At 27.4% G+C, this 27,395-nt stretch overlaps 1 protein-coding gene across 2 annotated transcripts in view; it reads left to right on the top strand.

Annotated features, from left to right (window-relative positions):
- LOC100209657 (uncharacterized) overlaps positions 1-25,238 on the top strand; it is a 59,214-nt gene extending 33,976 nt beyond the window's left edge. For both annotated transcript variants that reach the window (XM_065803017.1, XM_065803018.1), the window contains exons 8-11: positions 5,324-5,437; positions 12,586-12,624; positions 20,696-20,800; positions 25,002-25,238. In XM_065803017.1, the coding sequence (XP_065659089.1) occupies positions 5,324-5,437; positions 12,586-12,624; positions 20,696-20,800; positions 25,002-25,052 (309 nt within the window). In that variant the 3' untranslated portion in view covers positions 25,053-25,238. The remainder of the gene's footprint in view (positions 1-5,323; positions 5,438-12,585; positions 12,625-20,695; positions 20,801-25,001) is intronic.
- Positions 25,239-27,395: the final 2,157 nt, after the last annotated feature.

The following is a 27,395-nucleotide window of genomic DNA, read 5'->3' on the forward strand; positions in this document are numbered from 1 at the left end:
TTAAAAGTAATTTTTGAAAACCCCTGTATCCATTTTTCTCATTATTGAAATATTAATTAGTTTTTTTCTAATTCTTGGGGATAGTTATGCCTACAAACAGTTAATTTTGGGCAACCTTCTACATAGAATTGGTTTGCTTCAAACAATTTACATTGTTAATGTTCTCATTATAAATTTTGTTCAATGGTGGTTTTAATTTTGTTTTTGTTTTGCTGTTGATAACATTAATTTGTTAGAAATATTAATACTTATATTTAAATAATATGCAATTATAAAAAAGTAAAATAACAGATTTGATAATCAGTGGCAGCAATCAGGTTCCAATTTTTTGCGAAATTTTTCAAAAATACATGAGTATGTTTGCAATTTGTTTTTTGAATCACTAACCTTGATAAACAAGACTGTTGCACAGAAAAACAAATTAAGTACAGTGCTACTAGGTATGTAATGAGTTTGAACTCTGTACATTTTGCTTAAAAGTGTGTGTGTGTTTCTCTCTATATTTTTTCAACATTTTCACTTGCAACAAAGCTGCGAGCATCCACTATTAGAGTTGGAAGTTACTGGAAGGGGAAAGATTAAATTTATAGAGCAAGATAACAATTAATAGATGATTTAAAAGCTTGCAAATTATATGAATCAGGAAAACAAGATGGGAAGGAAAGCGAATTCTAAAGGACTGATGTTCGAGGAAAAAACTAGGCCAATAAGAGTTTTTTGAGCACTTAGGAACAGTCGCAGTAAAAGAATAAGACTTAATTCAATGATGAGTAACTTGAGAATGAATTTTAGTAGATGATACAAGAGATGCTAGCTCTTTAGAGCAGTGCCCATTACAGTATTTATAGAAAAGAGAAAGAGAAGCAACATTATGACAATTATTTTGAATTATTATTTTGAATAAAAAGTGTTTTAAAGAAGTCCCCCAAAACCCTTGAACATTTAATGAGTTCCTAATATTATCAACAAAAAAAAATATTGTGGGGTCTCAAATGAAGCGAAATTATATGAAAATTTTAAAAATGATAATTTCATTATAAAAAACTTATTTAAAAAAAAAACATTGTCAAAAAAATTGGTAAAAATTTTTCCTTTTTTAGTTATTAAACTTCATTTTTTATGCTGTTCTAACATTTATTAACTATTTATTTTTATATAATATAATTATCATTAATAAAATTTTCATATATATATATATATATATATATATATATATATATATATATATATATATATATATATATATATATATATATACATATATATATATATATATATATATATATATATATAATTAATTAGTAAAAAACACTTATCTAACTTTTATCTTCGACTTGAAGTTTCACCATTGCTGGATCATCAGGAAGAGTTACTAAATCTCAAAAAAAATTCAATTTATAGAAAAAAATTATTTTACAGGAAGTTATAAATTATTATAAAAAATTTTTAATTACTATATTTAAATATTATATTTATATTTTTCTATATTTACTATATTTACTATATTTATACTATATTTTTACTATATTTATATTACTATATTTTACTATATTTATACTATATTTTATACTATAATACTATATTTATATTTTACTATATTTACTATATTTATATTAAAAAATTTTTATAATATTTAAAAATTTTTTATAATTAAAAATTAAAAATTTTTTATAATAATTAAAAAATTTTTATAATAATTTATAACTTCCTGTAAAATAGTTTTTTTCTATAAATTGAATTTTTTTTGAGATTTAGTAACTCTTCCTGATGATCCAGCAATGGTGAAACTTCAAGTCGAAGATAAAAGTTTGATAAGTGTTTTTTACTAATTAATTATTGCTCTGTTTTTTAAGAACATTGAGCACTCTATTTGTAAAATACACTAACATAATTTACCTATATATATATATATATATATATATATATTATATATATATATATATATATATATATATATATATATATATATATATATATATGTAATCCTTACATTCAGGTTTTGATCCTCTTAAATATATTATCTATAGAATAATAAAACCTTTTTCTACATATACTTGTATATATCCATAAAAAAAAATTAATCACATAATTAATAAGTCGACTAACTTTGATTTCTTTGGCATCTATCACTTGAACTAAAAAAAATAAAAATAAACTTATCAAAAGTCACTAATTAAATCTTTATATAATTATGTGTAATTAAACCATAAATTTAGTATTTAATAATACCCAAATCCCTAATTTACCCAATTAAAAGAATTTATAAGTAACTTTATAACACTTCAGCATTATCTCTGCAACAATTTTTAAAGGGTAATTTCTATTTGCTTGTGCCCTACGATTATCACCTAAACAAAATATTAAATTGCATTTAACTGTTTTTTTAAATTGTTTTTTATTTGAGTGTTTTTTATTTTAATGTTTGTTTAACTTGTTTTAATTTTAATGCTTTTTTACTTAATTGCTAATAAACAAAAATTAGCATTAAAAAAATATTTGGTTAGTTACAAATAAAAACTAAAAAATATTATTATTGTTATTACTATACTATATACATTACTATACTATATACATATATATCTATTTAATAATAAATATAATTACAATTTTATATAAGGAATACATACAACAATAATTATAATTACTTTTTATATTATCAAAGTTTAATATAAAAAAATATATTATCAGCATACTAATTAATATTTGATTTAATGAATCTAATAATTTAAAGTCTTATCAGTTTATTAATCAATTAACCAATTGATTAATAATATAATTGATATAAATTTACCAAGTAATGCAGTAAAAAAAGTAGACAATATAGAATTTGCTCCTCGCCTGTCACAAAGCTTTGATGCCATTTTTAAAGTTAAAAAAATTATATGTTTGCTTTTTATTCAAATCCTTCGATAAAAAACCAAACAATATTGGATGTTCATTTGCTAAATGTTTGTTAACCAACAAATGAACTTATTTGGTGGCCAACAGACATTTAGCCAACATTTGGCAGATATTATAAACCAAGCAGATGTTTAACCGATGTAATGATGTCGGCTCAACTTCGGCCTGATCTCAGCCTTAACACAGGATATATATGTATATGTAGATATATATATATATATATATTTTAACATCTTCGCTTCCAACAAGGCTGCAAGCAACCACTAATTTGAGTTGGAAGTTACTGCAAGAGAAAAGATGAAGATTGTAGAGCAAGATAACGATTGACGGATGACTTAAAGGCTTGCAAATTATGTTAATCAGGAAAGCAAGATGAAGGAAGGGAATTTCAAATAACAGATGTTAGAGGAAAAAAACTTGTGCCCCTTCCAAAAAATGCCCCCTCCAAGCAATCAAAGAGTGCTGGCTTCTTATCATGACAAGAATAAATAGTAGTATCATCAGCGAAATATGTGAGAATATCTCAAAGATCGCTAATGTAAACTAAAAAGAGTATAGGGCCAAGGATTGAACCTTGAGGAACTCCTGAAGTTACAGAAGAAGAAGAAGAGTGCTGTCCATTGAATACACCTTTTATACTATGATTGGAAAGGAAGGATTCAATCTTAAAGGTGTTACCTGATACAATGTAAGAAAGAAGCTTATGGAGAAGACCAGCATGCCAAACTTTATCAAAAGCTTTAGAAATGTCAAGAGTGATGGCTTTAACCTCTCCACCTTTATCTAATGCATGATAAAACCTTTTGGTTATTACTGTAAGCAAATCAGCTGTAGAACAAGAAGATCGAAATCCATATTGATGATCAGAAAGTAAGTTATTAGATTCAAGATGAGAGATTAAGTGTTTGTTAATTAAAGATTCAAAAACCTTGCTTATGATAGGAAGAAGACAAATGGGACGGTAGTTAGACTAATCATATTGCTCTCCAGAATTTTTGAAAGTAGGAATAATAGATGCCGCTTTCTGTGGCCCGGACAACATACCTGTTATAGTCTTTTGCAAGACTTCAACAAGTATGTTGTCAAGGCCACAAACTGTAGAAGAGTCTAAGGAGGAAATTATTTTAGAGAAGCTGGAGTTATACGAATGTCAGGCAATGGTTCAACCTGTTTGACGGCAAAATTAGGTAGAACGCAACTAGTGGAATCAAGAGATGATATTGATGAAAAGTTCGTAGCAAACAATTCAGCTTTGTCTTAAGGTGAGGTGACAAAGTCTGAACCATACAAGAGAGGTGGAATAACAGATTTGCCCTTATTATTGATACTGTTAAAAATTCTCCAGAAGTCATGAAAACCTAATTTTTATGATGAGATACAAGATTTCATGATCTGAGATTAGTGGGTTCTGGTGTTAGACAAAACCTTTTTACAATGGTTTCTAGAAGTAATAAACAGGCGTCTGTTTTCTGAAGAATTGTTTTGCTGATAGATATGGAAGTAATGGTTTCAATTGGAAATTTCAACAGTACAATGTGAGGTATAAACGATAGGGGTATTCAGATGATTAAAAAGAATGTGATAATAGTTTTAGAGAGATCAAACCATGATCAGAAGGACCTAAGGGTGAATGTGGAAAAAGTAGGTCTGCTGAACTTTGCAAAATACTTTTTACTAAAAAAATAAATTAAATTTTTTATTTCTTTTTAATTTTCAATTAAATTTTTTTTTAATAATTAAACAAACTAACTTCTTTCATTTCTAGGTATTTGTATAAGCGAATTAAAATATGTTTAACTTTTTTTAAATTAATTTCTTAAATTTGTAATAGCAACTTTAAAACTAATAATGATTATTTATAATTAAAAGGTTAGTGAGTAACAAATAAAAAATATAACTTATTTCATATTAACAAAAATAAAAACAGTATTTAATTACTTTAAGTACTATTTAATAAAAAAATATTTATTGCTCTGTTTTCACCTGACTATCGAAAAAAAGTTTAACATAGATTATAAACACCTAGGACACATTTACAAGAAGCTTGTAATAACTATATATATGTATATATATATATATATATATATATATATATATATATATATATATATATATATATATATATATATATATATATATATATATATATATATATACCTGAAGAGTGTAAGTGGTGAAATAGTTAAGTTGTGCTTTGAAGTTGTATTTATTACATATACTGTGAGTCAATAAAGATACATAGTTCTTGTGTATATTGCCATATTCTCAATGAATAACTTTGATTCCCATTTCATAGCATATTCCTAGGTGTTTTTAGAAATATTATTCTTTTATGAATTTTTTGATAAATATATACAAGGAAATAAGTGATTATTTGATTTTATTTGGTGAGTAGTGTTTTATATATTTTTATTGAATTTAGGATATTACTGGATGGGGAGACAACGATCGTGGTGTTTCATGGACATTTGGTGGGGATATAGTTCAAACTTTTTTGAAAAAAAATAATTTTAGTTTAGTTGCCCGTGCACATCAGGTATTGTTTTAAATATATCGTATTACTTATTACTTACATTGTTTTTAACTCAAAGTAACTTTATTTAACAATATATTTTATAATTTTCAATAGTTATTTATTTAATATTAAATTAAAGCTTATTAATTAAAGATCAGCAACCCGTAAAATGAGTCATTGTTGATTGTGGTATTAAAAATTACCTAATAGCTGAGTTGAAGTCTAAGTGCATTTCATAAATGATACACAATAACATCAACACAATATAAATTGACATTATTTATTTTATGCAATATTGTAGAAATAATAAGGCACCCTAATTATAAATAAGTGTTATATTATTTCATCATAAACTGTTTTTTTTTAATAAGGTTGTTGAAACATTTTCATTACATTCATCCAAAAATACACCGTTTGTATTTATTTGGAGGCCAACTATAAAATTATAAAAAAATTAAAAAACAATAGTTTTATTAACAAAATGTGCATTTTTAAACAACAGTAGTTGTTTAGCACCTTTTCAATTTAATTGACAAACTTATAACTTTAAATTGTAAAAACTCAATTTTATTATTTTTAATATATAAATTATAAGTTAAATACTATATATACTAAATTTTGACCACAGTTTCTTCCAGAAATCTGCTTTGAAAATCTTTAACTGTTTATGTATATATAATATATATATATATATATATATATATATATATATATATATATATATATATATATATATATATATATATATATATATATATGTATATATTTATTCACTTCCCTAAGGTCACTGCAGACGAGGAGGCTACTTAATAGTGGTTATAACCCTCTCTCAACTCTTTAACTCCAAAACACGAACTTTGGCGAACAAGGCCGCTATGAATGGGGATAATATAATTGGGATTATACAATTGTGTGTGTTTTTTTTATTCATTTCTTTTAAATTAAATTATAAACAAAAAAAGTCCACTTTCCAAAATTTATATATTTGTCAAATCATTGTGGCATTATCAAGTATCAGAGTTTAAGCAAACTTTATATTATGTAGTCTTATTACAATGTACTATAATCTAATTACAATTATAATGTAATGTATAATACGTATATAAATTTTGTGTATATATATAAATATATATATATATATATATATATATATATATATATATATATATATATATATATATATATATATATATATATATATATATATAATGAAATTTGTGAGATTTATTTAAGGTCAATGATTTTTAAAGCCTAATTAGACTAAACACATTAATTCTTATCAGTGAATGAAATATACTTTTTCTTTTTTAGTTATAAGATGTTTTTCTTTTGTTGATAACAAGTAAGCAGGAGGGGGTATTTATAAGCATGTGTGGGTGGGAAAAATTTCCAAAAACTAATAAATCTCCCCTCTTGTGTATTGAACACCTAAGAGTATATATATATATACATTTATATATATATGCATATAAATGCATTAAGAGAAAAATATATAATGAAAAATCCTTTTGATATGGCAATTTAAGTATCCAGTATCAAGTTGATATAATTTAAAAAATCACAGTAATCAGTGATGTCATTTTTAAAGAAAATTAGTTTTATAACTTTGTAGATTTTATAATAAATCTTTAGAAACATCAATAATTTAAAGCATATATAAATTATTGATGTTTTTAAAGATTTATATAATATAGCACATACCATTTTCAGAAATAATTTAAATTATTACTTTTAAATATTTCTGAGAAATTGAATGCTTTTAGTTGTGTTTAAATGCTTTCTTCTTGCACATGGTGTGACATTGAAGTATGAAGTTTTAAAGGTACTCTAAAGGACACTATTTAGTTTTTTATTTTCCCCAAAGATAAAAGTCTCTCAATAATCTTTTCATTCAAAAGTTTTTTTTTAATTATTGCTGCATACTATTTCTTGTTCAAGTTGTGGGATAACAAAATTTTCACATAAATGAAAATAAAGTACTGTTAGGTTTATAACTTTTGTCACAAGTTTTAAAAACTCAATTGTGATTAAAATAACTTGAAAATAAAGGAAAAAAAAGAAAAACAAAAATTTAATTATTGGTGAAGTATTGTGTTGTCTAAAAGTTTTTGATTTGAATAAGTCTAAAAAGTTTGTGCAAATAATTTTAAAATTTTAAATTCATATCTAAACAACAATGGCAAATAATTATTTCCACAACTAAACTTTCTTGATAGAGTTCTCCAATACGGTCATCTCTAGAATAATTTGAGTTCTGAGAAAAACAACACATCTAACTCTAGAATAGTTTGAGTTATGAAAAAAACAACGCACCCAGAAAAGCAACACACCCATCTCTAGAATAGATTTTGTTTTGAGTAATACAACACACCTATCTATAGAATAGCTTTTGCTCTGAATAAAACAATAAACCCCTCCCTACCATAGCTTGTGTTCTGAGTAAAGCAACAAACCTAGTTCTAGAATAGCTTGTGTTCTGAGTAAAATGACACACCCATCTCTAGAATACCCTTTGGTCTGAGTAAAACAACACTCCCACCACACCCAATTTTATTTTAATAAAAGCATTTTGACTTTTAGAGTATATCTACTTAATAATAGGTAAAAATACATTAACAAAATTATTTCGTCGTATCAATTTGTCATATACCTAATAGATATTTTGTGATTTAATTAATTTTTGTGTCGTTGTCATGATCATCATTATCATCAAGAAAAAAGAAAAAAATGACATAATAATCACAATTTATTATTTAATATACACAGATTAAATAGAATTAATTAAAGTATTATAGCTTAATTTAAATGAACATGCATATTAGGGTGGGTCAAACGCCCCTTATTTTTGAAAATCAAAAGGCACTGTTTTCCATGTGCTGTGGGCATACTCTATGATCAATAAAAAACAAAATTTAACTTATTTGCTCAAATTTTAGACCCCGCTCAACGGGCTCGAAAGTTAAATTTTTGCCCCAAAAAGTCATATTATGAGTAATTAAACCTCCTTAATTAATTTTTTGTTTTTGTTTTTTTTGTCCAAGTGAATAGGGACATTTGTGTGATCAATTAAAGCAATAATTCAGCAAAATAGAGACTATTAGGACAGCTTTAGATGTTGTTTTGTAAGTTTTTTATGTTAAAACTTTGACCTGGTTTCTCAAAAGAACCCGGTTTCTACGTAACATTAGATTTAATAGCTAGCTATCGACAGCAGAAGAAATATACAACTAGGGATAGTTTTCTTATTGTGTTATGCATAGTTATAATTTTTGACAACTTGTCTTTAGTACTGACTGAAAATTTTTGTCTGTGACTTGAAATTGAATTCATCAAACATTGCTTTAATTCCTCATCCTGGCACATGTGTGTAAAGTCTTGGATAAGCTTTACTCCTCTCTCAGCACAATCATTTACTACTCTTAACTTTTCTATGAATTTTTTTAGGATTCGATATCCTGAAAAATTATTCCAATCTCTAAAATAAAATATATACAGGCATTTTTAAATATTTTAAATGGTAAAAAATTTAATAAAATTAAATCAATTAAGAAAAAAACTTACTTTAAGCAAACTTGCATCCATTCTGTTTCTATTGCAGATAGATTTAGCTGTTGAATTAGAATCCAACTTTGAGGTCCAACCAGTTCCCATAACTCTGGAATTTTCGTTATGTTAATGTTTGGAAAAGGTAGTTTTCCCAATATTAATCTTGAAGGTTTAGGGTATAAAAATAATTTTTTGGCAATTTTTTCTCTTGTGTTATTGTCTAGCGTTTCATCGCATATAGCAAGTACAACATTTTGTTCTGTAAGAAACCATAAATTATTTTTTAAACTTTTAATTGCTGCAGTTGAAATTATTTTATTAAATGATCCATACTTGATCATGTCCCTGATTGCACATAAATCTAAGCAAGGAGAAGAGGCTGCCAATAGTGCTTTCAAAAACCATCTTGCATGAATGCTATTTCTTCTGCACTAATTATATCAAATTGTTGCAAATTAAATGTAAGCAGTTCTATTGTCATGTAGTAGATAGCTTTTGATAAAAATCTTGCATGATGAAAAGCTATAGGTTTACAAAACTTAAATTTGCTAGTTTATCACTGCCTAGCCAAACCAGAGCAAGTTCTGCCAAATGCTTGTAGTCACCACGTGGAAAATTGTCTGTGAACAAGGAACATTCAAGATAAATTTTGGTTTCAAAAGCCTTCAAAAAAATGTAATTCAAATTTGTTAATATGATTTTTTTTTTTAATTAAGAAAAAAGAAATATACAAATCTCTACCATTTCTTCTAAAAATGTTCCTTTTTGCTAGCTCCATACAAACCTGTTAAGGTTGTTGAAATTTATGTGCAGCTTTATAATTTCCCAGAAATTTTGATTTTTTTGAAAAGATTATCAACTGGTCCATTTGAAACTATCCCAGAAACTGCAAGTGCTGCATGCTAGATAATGACAAATAAGAAAATAAAAAAGCCATTTGAACAGAACTAGAACAAAAGTATTTTATAAATAAACAATAAATAGTATGGTTCTAACCTTAATATGGAGCTCATATATGTGATGTCTACAAGCAAACCATATTAACGGTCTGCACATCCATTTTTCCAGCAATACACATGCACCCTGCATCCAGCCTTGATTTGATTCATTTATTTGAAGAGAAAAAAATTAAAAAGTATAATGAAAATTATAAAAACAACAAATTACAAAAATATCATATATTATACTATTAGGTGCACAAATTATTCTCACCTGTATTTGAAGATGTAGTGTCAAAACATACATTATGTATTAAATCCCAGAGATTCCAAAATTCCAATATTTCCTTAATAGCTTTGGCTTGTGTTATTCCACGACTATCTGTTATAGAAAGAACCCCAATAAGTTGTTCTTTATCAATATTAGGACTTGAAATCACTAGTGCTAAGCACTCATTTCTATTTTCACCATAAAAATACTCTTTTACTAATTTTGTATCAAAATGAACACAAAGTAGTTTTCCCCAGGCTATTTTAATGAAATTTTCCTTTATTTTTAAACCATTATCACTAATTGCATCATTTGAATGGACCTTTGCTGACTTAAGAGAAATATCAAAGTCCTTTAGGTTTCCACCAGCTGAGTTAATGACATTAGTCAAAGTAGCTGTATGTGCTGAACTCTGAATACCATATCTCTTTGCTGTAACAGCAGTAGCCTTTAAGATTTTCCTAGGTAGCATAACTTCAACAAAATCTGGTTTTCTTTTATGAGATCGTGGTTTTCTTTTCTTTTGATATTCAAAATTTCGGATATCCTCTTCGCATTGTGATTCTTCACTGCTAACCTGATTTACAACTAAATCGCTTACATATTCAAAAGCTAATATTTTACTATTTGAAGGAGTCACCCTTTTTTTTTTGGTAGATTCAATCTCCCTTTGCTTTCTACAAGCAGTAAATAAGTACTTTTTGTCTATTCCACCCATCACAGCTTTACGTTCTCCTCGTTGATCATTCAAAAAATTTATATCGACATTTCTTTCCTCTTTAGTGATTTGTTTGTTTGATAAAATTTTTCGCTCCACATCTTTCACACTTATATAAAATAAGCACTTTATTTCACGTTTGTAGTTATCTATAGTACTTAAATTTTGTGGTGATTTACGTGATCTGTTTTTTGATAGCTTCTTTCTACGATTTTCCAAGCACAAGATCTCACTTCTATATAAAGAATACAATGTTGTAGTGTTATGGTAAGATTCTTACCTATATATATATATGCATATATATATATATATATATATATATATATATATATATATATATATATATATATATATATATATATATATATATATATATCTGTGTGTGTGTGTATTTGTTTTAAGAAATTAAATTCAAAAATAAATATATACTGCATCATTTACCTAATATATTGGTCAGCTACTATTGGAAATGAACTTCTGTTCCAGATTTTCTTCAGTGACGAAACAACACAAGTGCTTTTAAGAAAATTACATCCTCCAAGGTTATTGCAACCAATTTCAAAACTCCCATGGGGAAATTTGTAAGAAACTATATCACTGTGTTTATATTTTAATTTTTCTTTTCTTGCTTTAATTAGTTTACCATATAAATATTGCAGAACTTGCTCTCCAGTAGGCAATTGAGATGATGGTAGTATCTCAATGGTATCATTGATCAAAAAAACTTTATGTTTCGATCTTGTATCTTTTCCCATTTTAATTTTAAGTATTAAATTATATTTGTTTCCACTGTTAATTTAGATATATTATTTTTTCCTCTAAAATAAAATATAAAACAGGAAAATAATAAAAATTAAAATTATTTTTGATTTTTCTCTATGCGAAAAAATCAATTTTTCTACTTAAATAAAGCTTAAAAGCGTCATAAATGTTAGCGATCTTAATAAAATAAACAGACCGGCAAGTTGAAGTAAAAACCGGTCAAATTTTTAAGAAACCGGGTCAAAACTCAGGGTCCAAAACGCTTGAGCACAGTTTAAAATTTATTCAATTACTATAAAGTTAAGCTTAAAATGATCATATAGACCTAAAAATTCGGATAAAAAACAGTTCCTCAAAGATATTCATTTTTAAAGTTATTTAACCGGTTATAATATGATTTTTCGAGGTGAAATTTTGACCTTTGAGCCCATTGAGCAGGGTCTAAAAATTGTGTAAATGAGTTAAATTATGCTTTTAATTGATCACCAAGTACACCCACAGCACACAGAAAACAGTGCCTTTCGATTTTCAAAAATAAGGGGCGTTTGACCCACCCTAATGCATATACAATTTTTTTGCAAAAAATAGCATCCGAAATGCACCTTACTTTTTGACAAAACTTGAAAAATAAATTTTAATTTTAAATTTGTAAACTTGCCAACTGCAAAATATAATTATGATTGCATTACATAAATACTTATACAATTCAAATCGTTATTTTCAATTGTATAATTCACACATTTTTTACTGAAATAAAAATATTCAACAAACAAAAATATTTGAAATAGTAACCTACCTTTTAAAGAACAACAAAACAGAACAGTTAAAAAAAATACATATAAATGATATGGCGACTTAAACATCAACTTTAAGAATTATATTATTTATAATTATAGTTTATAATTCAAAAAAAGATTTCAATTTTGTTTACAAGGTTGTTGAGGATGGCTATCAGTTTTTTCAAAAGAGAAAGGTAATTATTGCTATAATTTGAGTATTTAAAGTTCAAATTTTTAATTTTTATGAGAATAATTTGCTTACATATTTTACGTCTCACCCTATAGTCTTCTATTTTTGTTTATATATATTTTACAGCTATAAGGTGTATAGTCTCCTTTTTTTTTTGCATACTTTACAGCTCACTCTACACTGCATCAATATGTACGTTTTAGGTTGAATATCATAGCAGTGTAAAAATATTTGGCAAACTATTACACTATGTCAAACTGACAAGAAAACAGCTAAAAACAAAATAAAAACCGCATCTTCGTGGGAGATTTTGATGATTTTTTAATGAAACAGCCTGTAAAGGGGTGTTTAAAATGGTTTATATGCAGGGCGTATGCACTGGTATGTGTAGTATGAGTGTTCATTGCAAACACATTAGTTTATGCATTGTTAAATGTAACTTTGATCTATTTATGTTTAATAAATATCAGTTTCAGAAAGTTTTATATCTTAATAATCAACAAAAAATAGTAAGACAGAATTTACATACATCTTTAATAACAAATTGGCAAAATTTAAAAATTTAATTAATAATACTGTATATTGTTAAATATCGTCATAAATGTCATATACATGTTCTTTTTTTATTGGAAGATGTTTGAATTGACAAAATAATGCAGTTCATTAGTAATAATGTCAATTACCAGGTGGTACTAATGTCAATTATCAGAGTCTCTAGATTTTCTTGTAGCAAACATCGACCAACAACATTTTTTTAAATCTGCATGTTCTTGTACTGCTCGCCGTCTTCAACATACTTTAGGTACCAATCATTAAGACTTTGAAATATTCTTAACTGGCCCGTGGATTCCTCTTTCGTTGCTTTACAATAGCAACAGGCAAACTTTTCGCCATGCCTCTTACAATAAAAATTCAATAATATTTTTTAATGATTTTTATTTAAATTTAAAATGCTTATAAATAAATTATTTATTTGATTGACAAAATTAGTACTTTATTGAAGCCAGTGAGCCTAAAGTTTATATAGTCTGCTGAAGACTCTGGATCAAAAATGTTCATTACAATTTTTAAAGACCCTTGATCACCATCGGTTCCCACTCGAATGATGCAACGGAATGGATTCAGATCTCTTTGATTGCATATTTCTTTTCCTTGTTTCCATAGTTCAGGAACATACACGACAACTTTTGTAATTAGTTCAATAGCCTTCTTTTTAGCATCTTTATAATGCTTGAAGCTATGTTTAAAATATGTAGTAGCTGCCTTTTAAATGCACTGAAATTCAATAGTCTTATTGTGATAATACTTTTCAAGAAAGAAGGTCTTTAATGATCTCAATACCTTTGCGCCTTAAGTCTTTCCTAATTTTGGTCATTTATACAATCTATAGTTGTCATTAAAAGATCTATTTTCCTTTTTATCCATTATAGTATTTATAAAAAAGAGAAAGAGAAGCAACATTACGACGATGTGACAATAGTTGAAGGTTGGCTGCAAGAGCAGGTCCAACTATGTTTTATGCGTTTTTGCACATTGTCTAAAAGAGAAAGGGCATCAATCAAAGATCCGCTCCAGATATGGCAACAGTATTCAATACAAAGACAGATTAGAGATTTATTGAGATAAAGAATAGAATCCGGAGTAAGAATATGGCGAGCATGATAAAAAGATGCAACCTTAGCAGATGCTAATTTGCAATGGATTTGATATATGTTTTCCAAGAAAGATCGGATATAAGAGTTAATCCTTGTTTGATAATATATGAATTTTAGCATTAACAGTTTGGGATGGAAGGGGAGTAAAGTATTCTCATTGAAACCCTTGTCCTTGAATAAATAGTAGTTTTTCAATAAAAAAAATAGTTTAGTCAGCTGTTTTATTAATAAAATTATATCTAATATAAAAATTTTTTTCCCCTAGGTTTTAAAGTAAAAGTTACAACTAGTTGTATATTATATGGCACAGTAGGTTAAGCAAAATGTTATATATTATAAATGACATAATAGACTAAACAAAAACTTATTTATTATATATGATACAGTAGATTAAACAAAATGATATATATTGCATATGATACAGTACATTAAGCAAAAAGTTTATATATTATATATGACATAGTAGATTAAACAAAAAGTTATAGATAGTATATGATATAATAGATTAAACAAAAAGTTATGTATTATATATGATACAGTAGATTAAACAATAGATTATTTATTATATATGATAAAGTAGATGAGACAAAAAATTTTATATTACATATGCTACACTAGATTAAACAAAAGGTTATATTTCATATGACAAAGTAGATATAGTTGGTATAGTTACATAGTAAGGGAATGCTGTAGTGATAAAAGTCGGAAGTGACGAGAGCATCGGTGTTAAGCATGTCTACTATTGTTTATCAGTATTACTAACGGTAGTATATGTTTTAACTCTTGTTAAGATTCGGCAGTAAACAATAGTCGGTATTGTTCGGGAGTATGAAAAAAAGATTCACAGCTTTGTTCTATTATTTATTTTATTTCAAATTGAATACATCCAATGGAAACAATATAAAAATATGTTTAACTTAATTAAAATTTATTGATTTCAAGGTCTGGATTCCAGACCTTGAAATCGATTATAGACTCTGGAATATCTTCTTCAATTTTCCTTTTTCTATTTGTTATTCTTGAGATATTTTCTTTAATGTAAACAAGCTTTTCCACTGTTTCTGACTTTAGAAGAGAACTTTAGACTTTAGAACTTTAAAAAGCTCATTTAATAAAAAAATTAGCAACGTAAAAACTAATGCGACGTAAATTACCTTTAACTTTTATGTTTTAAGAGTTTTTCCTGAAATTTCTGAACAAAACTTTTTAATGTGAATATATATATATATATATATATATATATATATATATATATATATATATATATATATATATATATATATATATATATATATATATATATATATATATATGTATATATATATATATATATATATATATATATATATATATATATATATATATATATATATATATATATATATATATATATATATATATATATATATATATATATATATATATATATATATATATATATATGTATATATATTACGTCGTATTAGCTTTTACGTCGCTAATTTTTTTATAAAATGAGCTTTTTAAAACCACATTATTTCGAAATGGGGCAGGTTGGGGCAGCTGACTTTTTTAGTTTCTTATAGAATGATACAAACTTTCTTTAAAAAAAGAATCAGCTTCGCGAAGGAAGTCTAAGGTAAAAAGTCCTAGCACTATAAAAATCAGTTTAAACTCGTTACAATTGCATTTTTAAAATGCATTTCTTACAATGTGTATATATATATATATATATTTTTTTTTTCTTATTCACCTCCTCAAGGCCGATAAAGCCACTACAGATGAGGAGGTTACTTAATAGTGGTTATAACCCTCTCTCAACTCTATAACTCCGAAACACGAACCTTGACGAACAAGGCTGCTGCGCGGAGAAACAAGTTGAGCGCGGTACTACCAGGGACGTATATATATATATATATATATATATATATATATATATATATATATATATATATATATATATATATATATATATATATATATATATATATATATATATATATATATATATATATATATATATATATATATATATATATACAGTATTGGAAAAAACATTTGCAACCAACATCGAACAATGCTAAAAAGTGCTTCTAATTTTTCTTGTCTTAAAAACGAAAAGAACTATACTACCACAGCAAACAGTTCAGGAGTCTGGAGTCATAGCATGCCATGACATGAGCAATCAGCTGACAGGTGACAGTACACAGGCAGAATTTCGTTGACAAATGCCATTTTGCAGCAAAAAAAATAAGTGCAACTTTTTTGGTTTGTTTTATTTTCTTAAGTCTGGTCCATGCCAACGTCACGGAAATTTTTTAATAATTAAAGGAAGTATTTAAAAGTTTCCAGAAGCATGCAGAAGCTTCCAGAAGTTTCCAGAAGAAGCATCTGGAAGCATCCAGAAACATTCAGAAGCATCAAGACGCATCCAGAAGCTTCCAGAAGCATCGAAAAGAAGCATCTAGAATCTTTCAGAACAGGTTCACACAGGTTCATTTTACTATATAAGAGACATGTAAATCGACATGTAATTCAGTCAGTATATGGAAGTCAATCAGTCAGTATTTTCAAGACAGTTTATCGAAGTGAGTTTTATAAAAGTGTTTTATCGAAGAACATCAATACAAGAAGTGAAATACAACAAGTGTTTCATTACATCAATACAGAATATAGAATCCTCTCTAGTTTCTTTCAGAACAGGTTCATTTTACTATATAAGAGACATGTAAATCGACATGTAATTCAGTCAGTATATGGAAGTCAATCAGTCAGTATTTTTAAGACAGTTTATCGAAGTGAGTTTTATCAAAGTGTTTTATCGAAGAACATCAATACAAGAAGTGAAATACAACAAGTGTTTCATTACATCAATACAGTCCACATCCAACCTAGACGTTGTATTCCACAGAGCATTATTGTATCATCACAAGGTAAATGTAACACGGTAATCCTTGGGAAGCGTGATTATTTATTTTTATTGTTTTTATGACTTCAAGTGCAAAAATGGCTCCCGACAGTCTTGGATTGGAACTAAGAAAGAAAATTATTGGCGATTACGTAAGTGGAATGTCACAAAAAAGTATTTGTGATAAATATCGCGTGAAAAAATGGATCGTATCAAGACTATGTTCCAAATATCGTTCCACAGGGAAGTTGGCAGCAGATAACAAAGGTGGAAGACCGCGTTCCACCACTTCTAGAGAGGTTTCTATGATCGTCAGATCCGTCAAGAAGGATCCCTGGATATCATCAGTCAAGATACAAAAGCAATTAGAGCTACCTGTATCGGACCGAACAATCAGACGACGTGCTGTTGAAGCCGGATTGTTTTCTCGACGCTCTGCAAAGAAACCGCTGATTTCACTAAAAAACCAGAAGAAAAGACTCCTGTTAGCTACATCTCATATTGACTAGAATGTACAGAAATGGCGAACTGTCCTGTTCAGTGATGAATCGAAGTTTAACATCATTGGGAGCGATGGCATTTGCCGTGTACGTCGACCGGCCAGAAAACGCCTCGATTTACGTTACTGCCATAAGACCGTGAAGCATGGTGGAGGCAATGTAATGGTCTGGGGGCGTTTTTCTGCTAACGGTCTAAGTCCAATACATCGAAACGATGGAATAATGGACCGTTTCATGTATAAAAATATCCTGAAAGATGTTATGTTACCTCATGCTGAATGGAATATGCCAATAAAATGGGTTTTTCAGCAAGACAACGATCCGAAACACACTGCAAAAGTATTCAAGCAGTGGTTTCAAGACAACCACCTATCGGTGATGGATTGGCCGCCTCAATCTCCGGATCTCAACCCTATCGAGAACCTGTGGGAGATCGTCAACTGCAGAATTAATCGTGAAGGTGTTCGTAATAAGGATCAACTGTTTGAACAAATCCAAAAGACCTGGGCAGCGATTCCACAAAGTTTCATTGATCACCTGATCGAATCTATGCCTCGAAGATGCAAGGCTGTGGTCGACAACAAAGGATTCGCCACAAAATATTGATAGCGAAATACAGCTTGGTCAACATTTTGTCGAGTTGCACTTGTTTTGTCCAGAAGGAAATCAACTTTTTTGAATACTTTTGATTAATTTATTAATTTTCGTGTACAAATAATGAACTTTGTGATGAATAAAACTTGAAGAACTTTGTCGCTAAACAGTTACATAGTTATTTCTCTAAATTGAAAAAATGCAGCACTTTTATATAAAGAAACTAAATTAGCATTATTTGGTTGCACTCGTTTTGTCCGATACTATATATATATATATATATATATATATATATATATATATATATATATATATATATATATATATATATATATATATATATATATATATATATATATATATATATATATATATATATATATATATATATATATATATATATATATACATATATATATATACATATATACATATATATATATATGTATATATATATATATATATATATATATATATATATATATATATATATATATATTATTTATTCGCAAAACAGCCCGACTAACATTCCAGATTGATAATTAAAAAAAAACACTGTAGTTAATAAATTTTTTTTTTTTATTATTCGTGCATAATTTTTAAAATATTCGATTTAAAATAAAATGCATTAGTTTATTTTAAGAAAAATATTTTGCACGTATTTCAGTAAAATATCTAAGTAATCGAAGATAGTTTTAAACTTTAAGTTGCGTTAAACTTTAAGCAAAATTTTGGACGCTTTCAAGTAAGGTAAATAAGCGCACTGCGAAAAAATTATTTAAAAAAAGATTTTACCTTAAAACATGTTGACTCCTCTGTCGATTACGGCTGTCATTTCACAGTAATTATTAAAAGGTATTTCTGATAAAATAGCATCAGTTTTGGAAGCTATATTGTTCCCAGTATGCCTCTCTGGAAATGCATTGCAGCCAAGCAGAAAGAATTTTAATTCAAAGTTTGAATTAGTGTAGTGCAAAGTTAAAGCTGCATATGAATCATTGCTTCAACTTGACTCTAGATCTGAGGTTAAGCCAACTGAAGCAACATTTGATCGTTTTTTAATATGCTCATCACTGATTCTTAAATATTAAAATGCAAAATTGGAAGTTTGTTTCGAGAAAAAGTTGTGGGAGACTTTATGTTTATTTTAGGTCGCAGAAATGACATGAGTCCATTAAAAGCATCTGTTACATCATCTGCAAATGGTAGATTACCCATGCAAAGATATTTCGTCATTTCAAAATCAGCCAAAAGTTGTCTTTTGTCATTGGCATTATACTTCGCCACCACTTTACAATATGTTGATATATCCATTTTCATTTTCTTAGCATCTTGAATGGAAACAACCTGTGAGTCATGCTCTGATGGCACTTGTAAAGATTCCTTCGCCAAATTCTCACTGGTAGTTTCTGCAACTCTTTTTCTGTTTAAATTTTCAATTTTATTCAAAGTTGATTTGTGACAGCCTTTAAGATGACATTTTAGCCCTGTTGTGCAACTTTGTTTTGTGCTTATTTGAGCTGGGCACAACTTACATTGAGCAATGTTTTGCCATGACCGTCTTTTATGAAATATTCCCAAAAAGGACCTGCTCGAGGAATTTTTTTAAATTTTTATAATTCTTGTTTTGCTGATTATTACTTAATCTTACTTAACTTCACTTAATAAACTTAAAAACAATACTGAGACTGTAAAAATATCTTGTTATAACAATCATCAAATTAATTAATATTAATTACTAAATCTTCCTTTTAATACAGTTCAATCTCTCTAATTCGAATCTCCTTAATTCGAAAACCTCCATAATTTGATTAAATGCAAAATCACCGTGAAATGCGTTTGAGAAAAATCAACTTTCTGTAATTCGAAAATCTGTCTAATTCGAACTTTTATTTTCCCCCATCAAATTCGAATTACAGAAATTCTACTGTATAACGTTTAATAAAAATTTTAATAATTATCATTAATTAAATGGGAAAATAATTCTTATTAAACTTTTTAATATGACGGTAGTAGAATGAAATACCGAAATATACCTCGGTAGTGACGGTAGTTGAAAAATTTTTTCTTGAAAGTACGGCATTGTAAACAAAAAAATATTGTTTGAACTTAAGGTAGTGTCGTTGGTCAAAACACGGTATTTAATGAGGGTTCGAGAGTTCGGTAGCACTACCGCTATACCTTATTACATAGTAATTTGAAAGTTATGTGTATTATATTTCATATGATATAGTAGATATATGATAAATTATAGATATATTATATATGATATAGTAGATATAGATAAATATAGTGCTTTATAATTTAAATAGAGTATGTATCTATAATACTGAATTTAAAAAGACAATTACAGCAATAAAAAATAGGTATTATAAAGAATTAAGGTGCTACTTTAAGAAAATTTTAGAAAGCTATTTTTTAAATGTATTTCATCTGCAGTTGGTCACATTATTCAGTGCACCTAACTATTGTGGTGAATTTGACAATGCAGCTGCTGTGATGTCTGTCTCTGCAGAGCTGCTATGTTCTTTTTGTATCACAAAGGTATTGTATATTTATTTTTTTCTTAATTCAAATTTGTTTTATTGTAAACTTTTTGTATATTTAATAACAAAGTTTATGTTATAATGTAACAAAGTTTATGTCGTTCTTCAGCTTTTAGACGTTGCACATTATTGCACGATTAAACAAGTTATTTAAACTAAATGTTTAAAAGTGAAAATGTTTTTGATATTATTTATAATAGACCTCTTAGTTGACTGTGTTTCAAAAAAGCAATCACAAATCAGAATTTTAAATGATATAAAATACTAGAGATGTACCGAAGCTTCGGTTTTGACATGGCGAAGCTTCAGCATTTTTGCCGAATCATTGGCTTCGGCAGTGTTTTTAAAGGTTATAAGCAACTGCTATATTAAAGATAAAATAATTTTATTGTTTACAATATAATTTCTATAATTCTACTACTTGTAATTTGCTCCTTTACTTTGATTCCTTGACGCATGCCGCGGCATACATAGTATACATTGCGGCGTGCCGCAAACTATATTGTTATTATTATTATTATTTTTTTTTTTCTTCACCTGCTTATCAAAATTAATGGGTGCTTTTTTAAATTTTAAGTTTTATGCTTGATTATATTCCGCTGTTGTATTTACTAAAACCTATTTTCATTGTAATATGTATTTAGTTTTTTGCGCTTGAAACGTACGCTAGAAAAATTATTTCTTATCACCACTCAAAAACATGAATAGTTAATGATTTTAATACTACAAAATCAGATAACTTTCAGAAATTTAATGGCAACATGCTGAAATAATTGTATGCGTACTAAAACACTTTAAAAGCGCTACGAATGATAAGATTGCAGACACATCAGAGATCATACCGTTTCTTGACTATGCTTGGGACATAGCAACTGGAATCAAAACTGTTGTTGATGAACTTAAAACTGATTTTAAAAGTCATTTTCATAAATAGATAATGTTTGTCTAAAAATTGCAATGATGCTCGAATCCCGTTTCAAATTAAATTTTTTAAAGAAACGGATCATAATATGTTTAAGGAAATTTTATATCAAGAGCACTACCGCTTTCATTAAGAGTATCATTTACAACAAGCAAAAAGAAGTTGACTTCGTTTAAGACTCTGATAGTGATGGTCAAATTCAAAAAAATAAAACTAATAAGCATGGACATATACAGCTTCTTTGACCAAATGGATACAAATGAAAATGTTTAAATGTAAAAACACTGATGGAGGGGGAAAAAAGTATAATAGTAAAAACCCAAGAGGAAAAACTCTAAAAGGAAAATGGTACGAATAAAAAATATCTAAATAAAATTTTTATTTCTTTTATTTATTACAAATTTTATTGAAAATTAATGTTAACTTTTAAATCAATTAATTTTCAAATTAGTCATTTTCTCTATTTTTTCTTTGTTGCAATCAACCCTGTTACAAGAAATTTATTTACAGGTTTATTTGCACACCAGAATTGCCGGTGGGCAAAATTATATTATATAATTATTTATCAACTATAAATGTTTATTCTTTATTGTTTATAAGTTGAGTAACAATATTCTTTTTTTCTTACTTGATTAAAGATTTAAAATATTAGTTTAAACTTTAAATTGATTCATACTTTTTTGTATCAACATGGACGAAGTCAACTTCTACTTTAGCCTATCAACATTACCAAAAAATGAATGCCCTTATAAGTGGTGTGGTGCTTACAATTGCACCTGCTCTGATAATAGCACTAACAAGTGAGATTTGGCAAGGTTCTTAATAAAAATTTTGTGCGCACTTCCTTCATCCGTTAAAAGTGAACCTCTGTTCAGCACAACGGGAAACATATTTGAAGCCAAAAGAAACAGGATGCTGCCTTAGCATGGAGAACAGATTACGTTTTTAAATTATAGTTTGCCTGATATCTAACAATAGATAGTTAATTTAATCACAATAAACATATTATAAAAATAACTTTCCTCAACTGTAATTAGTAATTATTACATAGTAATTTTAATACTATTATTTTTTTTATACTTTAAAGTACAAGCTAATGTATACTAAACATTGCTTATAATATAATTTTAAATGTTAGACTTGATGTTATATATGAATATAATATATATGGATATGAATATAATTTTAAATGTTAGACTTAAGTTGACGAGAAGCCAAATTAGTTTTATAATTCATACCCTGGTTCAATTACTAATTTGTAATTAGTAATTACTAATTAGCTAGTCGTTTTTTCTATATAAAATTAAAAAGCTTGATGATTTGTGGTGGTAGTGAAATACCTTTTTCGTTAAAATACGCATAATTGCAGTACATATATTTGCCATATGCAGTACATATTATAATTGCAGTAAAATGTTAAAAAATGTTTTTCAACAATTAGTATTATCCCTAGATAGCTAGATCTACAAGATAGCAAATTTTACTTACTTAAGTGCAAAAGCCTCGGCTTCGGCAGAGTGACTTCGGCCGAAGCTTTGGCTTCGGCATGTTCTTAGCTTCGGTACATCCCTATAAAATAATGTTCTACTGCTGTTGTCTTTTCAAATCCATCTTCATCCTGTCTTATGCTTACCGGTTACTCTAGCTGTTATGTTAATATATCCTGTTATATATAATTTATGAAAATATCTTGCAACGATATACTAACTTATACGTTTAAATAGCATATTACATATGTTTAAAAAATATGCTTAACTAAATATTTGATAAAATCAACTAAGTAAAATGTAATATGTTAAATAAAATATGTAAAGATAGTATTTAAGTAAACTTAAATTGCTTTAATTACGAAAGAATTTATAATTAAGAATTTCCTTCGGAAGTAAATGAAAAAAAAAATTAAATACGAGTTAAAAAGTATTATATTCCTTTAATAAAACACAATTATTTCAAATGGGTATTTAAAAATTTAAACTTTTAACTTTTGATGTATGCTTACGTTATCTTAGTTGATAACAATTTTTCAAAACATAAATAATGGTTGACGGACTGCATTAACCACATTTAACTGAGCCTGTCGGACATTGTGGAATTGGGTTAATAGTAGATCGCTTACTTTATAAGTGAAAGGTATGGATTACTTTATAAGTGACTGGTATGGTATACTTTGTAAGTGGTATACTTTAAGTGATATACTTTACTTTTAAAGTATGCTTTATAAGTGAAAGGTATAAGTGAAAGGTATGGATTACTTTATAAGTGAAAGGTATGGATCGCTTACTTTATAAGTGAAAGGTATGGATTTTATTCCCATCACATTTCTAGATGTAGAGCGCTCAACTTGTTTCAACCCTATAACTTTCAACTTTTTGTTCAACGATTCTCTCAACCCAACTTCAAAACACAAAACTTAACGCAGTGGTTATGTTCGTTAAGTTTTGTGTTTTAAAGTTATAGGTTTCAGAGAATCTTATATCATATGTAGACATTACACAAAACAATACCAATATAGTAAGTTACTCATTTTTCATAAAACTTGTAAAACAAAAGTTGTACAGCTGTGGCGCAGTGGTAAGTGCGGTGATCTCAGAATCTAGAGCCCCGAGGCTCGATGTCTGATCATTGCGACATCGATAAGGAAATTGGCGTAAAAATAAGGTCTTTATTTACATCCTTATTTTATTTTTAGATTTTATTTAGATTTTAAATATTAGTTGTTTTAAAATGTTTTGAATGTTTTAAAATGCTTTTAAAACTTCAAAAAATCTCGTTTCTATGTTTTTCTTAAAATAGCAATGGTTGTACTCATAAGAAATGAATTTACTCTAAATTTTAAATTGCACTTTTGGAAGTTGCACTTTTGGAATTGAGGATTAATCTATACGTTATCGAGGATTTTTGTGTGCAAGAATAACTTTTACACATTTTTACAAACTTGTTTAGTGAGCTAAAAACACTAACACAATCAACTAGGGGGTCTAATTTATATATCAGTTTAAAATAATCATTCGTTTTGAATCTTCATCCGAATAGGAGCTGAACTAATTTACAAATATCAGCTTAATTAATTGTACTCATTTTATTAGTAATTATTGATATAATAAATCGATTGAGAAATTTATTTAACAAAAAAAAAAAATATTGATCACTTAAGTCTAGCTTGCATCTTTGATGTTCGGAAATATTCATTTAAACGATTCATGCTTTTATGAAAGGTTTGTACTGTCAAAACTATTGAAAACTATTAAAATGGCTGTAAAAATAATTTTATTTTTAGCCAAAATCGGTGTTGGAGTTTGAAGAAGAAATGAAGAAAATTAAAAAATAAATCCTTAAATTTTATGCCAAGGATGAATTTATATTCGTTTTAAGAATGTCTTCTAAAAAAATTGTTATTCGTTACGACGGTGTTAACTTGCAATATTTTTATTACTATTTTTTGGTAAAAGAACATTTTTATTTTCCCGTCAGAAAAGTATTGTTTTTTATTTGTAAATAAAATTGTGACATAAAACTATAGTATATTGTTGTTAAAAAATGATACCTTAATCCAGTGGTCGGGATTTTTAAAAATACCAACTATACTTATGATAATTGAATCTTTTTGCCATAAGATCATAGTAGCTAAAAGTCATAAAATCTTAGTAGCTAAATGCCATAAGGTCATAGTAGCTAAAAGCCATAAGATTATAGTAGCTAAGTGCCATATGATCTTAGTAGCTAAATGCCATACGATCTCAGTAGCTAAAAGCGATAAGATCTTAGTAGCTAAATATTTTCCAATATTATTAGTTAAATTTCCTAATTTTAAACCATATAGATCGATAGACTTGGTGTGGTACTGAACAATTATTTTATTGATAAAAATTAAAATATTACATAGAAATTCATTTTGTAAATGTTGATCTTGCATCTGTATTAATGCACAAATTTCACACATTAAACTATCTACACGAAAGCAACTAACAAGCAAAAATCAAACAAACGCCAAAACATTTTTGCAACTCTTATACTCGAAAAGTCAAGCGTTTTTTTTTTTACGTGTGTTTATTTGTTTTGAAGTGCGACTCTAGGTTTTAAAAAGGCGACTTCTTACCTTTCTTTTGATAAAATTGTGCTTGAAAAATAATTTTTTTTAAACTGAACTTAAACTTATATAAAATAACTCATTGTTCAAATATTATATATCATTTTATAATCGAATGGGAACAACATGTATCACATATTATTAAATGTATATGTATTACAGAACACAAAGATATGCTGCCCAAATTGCTAGTATTACAAACTATTACTTAATAATGGTAGAAAAACTGAAATATGATAAAATTCTCGCAACAACAATAAACATCAAAACGTATTTTCAATATATCTTTAACGCGTTTTGTGCTAGCTACGCATTGGTTTAACAAGGTAGTTGTCAACTTCGGAAATTTTCTCCAAGTTACAATAGCAATTAATATTTTTCAATATAAAAAAATTTAATGCAAAGTTGTGTTATCAAATTAACTGTAATGACTTATTTGTCACATAATATTTCATGTGTCGCATTACTTTTTTATAGCAATCAGACATAATCTCACATAGCAATCATGCATAAAACTGTTCACAGTTATGATTCTTTTAATTATACTTTGTGAAAATGATGCCCTCTACAAAATCAGTCTAATATTTGTTCCTTTTGTCCATTAGGCATTGATTAAGGAGAACACTCTTAACATTTCAATTGCGTCCTGAAACTCAAAAAAATTATTTAAAAACTTTAAACATCTCTAAGAAGTAACTTGTATTCGGAAACATTTTGAAAAACTAACTTCACTGTTCATGCAAGGGTCTTTCAAAAGACTATTTATTTTTGGCTTAATATTAGTCAAACTATTGCGCATCCTCTACAACGATGTCTTTTTCTTTCAGGTATAAAATACATGTAATAAGGTCATCAAATGTATTGTCTTTTATTTTATTTAAACAAATCCAACCAAAGCACTAAAGTTCATTAAAAGGTTTCAACCCCTTTTGTAAACAAAGTATACATGCTCCATACTCTAACCTGACTTCTGCTACAAAGCAATTACGATCTTTTAATTGGCAACCTTCTTTAAGTTTTCTTGAAACATCTTTGACTTTCATTAAAAGAAATGTTTTAATCTGCTTTTCAAAACTCCCAAAGAGTAAAGAAGGTTCGTCATCTCTAAAGCTGAAGTTTCTTCCATTTCCATAGCTTCAATATTGACTTAAAAGACGTTTAAGGTAAATCAATGCAAAAACCAAAGGTAAACTTTTGAAAAATTATTCTGAAAAACGTTTTTATTAGATGGTCAATCTGCATAAAGAAAATATATTTTCAAAGCATCAAACAACTGCAGCAGTTCTTAAAGTTGGAAACAAAGTTTAATCTAGTTTTTGAGTAATGGAATAGTTGCTGAGAACTGATGTCAACATAATCGCATAAATTTTTTGGAAGCTTCGGTTCTGCATATACAGAAAAGCAAATAAATAAGGTAATAAATAAGAGCGGGGTTAATTATACATAGGGGCAAGTTGGGCAATTAAAATATATCAAAAACTATGTATTTCATGACAAAACATCTGATGAATAAAAGTTAGGGAATTAGAATGGTAACAAAATGCACAGCAAAAGGTTGTCGGACAGCAGTCGAGTAAGATGCAC

The sequence above is a fragment of the Hydra vulgaris genome, chromosome 08, assembly GCF_038396675.1.
Source record: "Hydra vulgaris chromosome 08, alternate assembly HydraT2T_AEP".
Lineage (NCBI taxonomy): Eukaryota > Metazoa > Cnidaria > Hydrozoa > Anthoathecata > Hydridae > Hydra > Hydra vulgaris.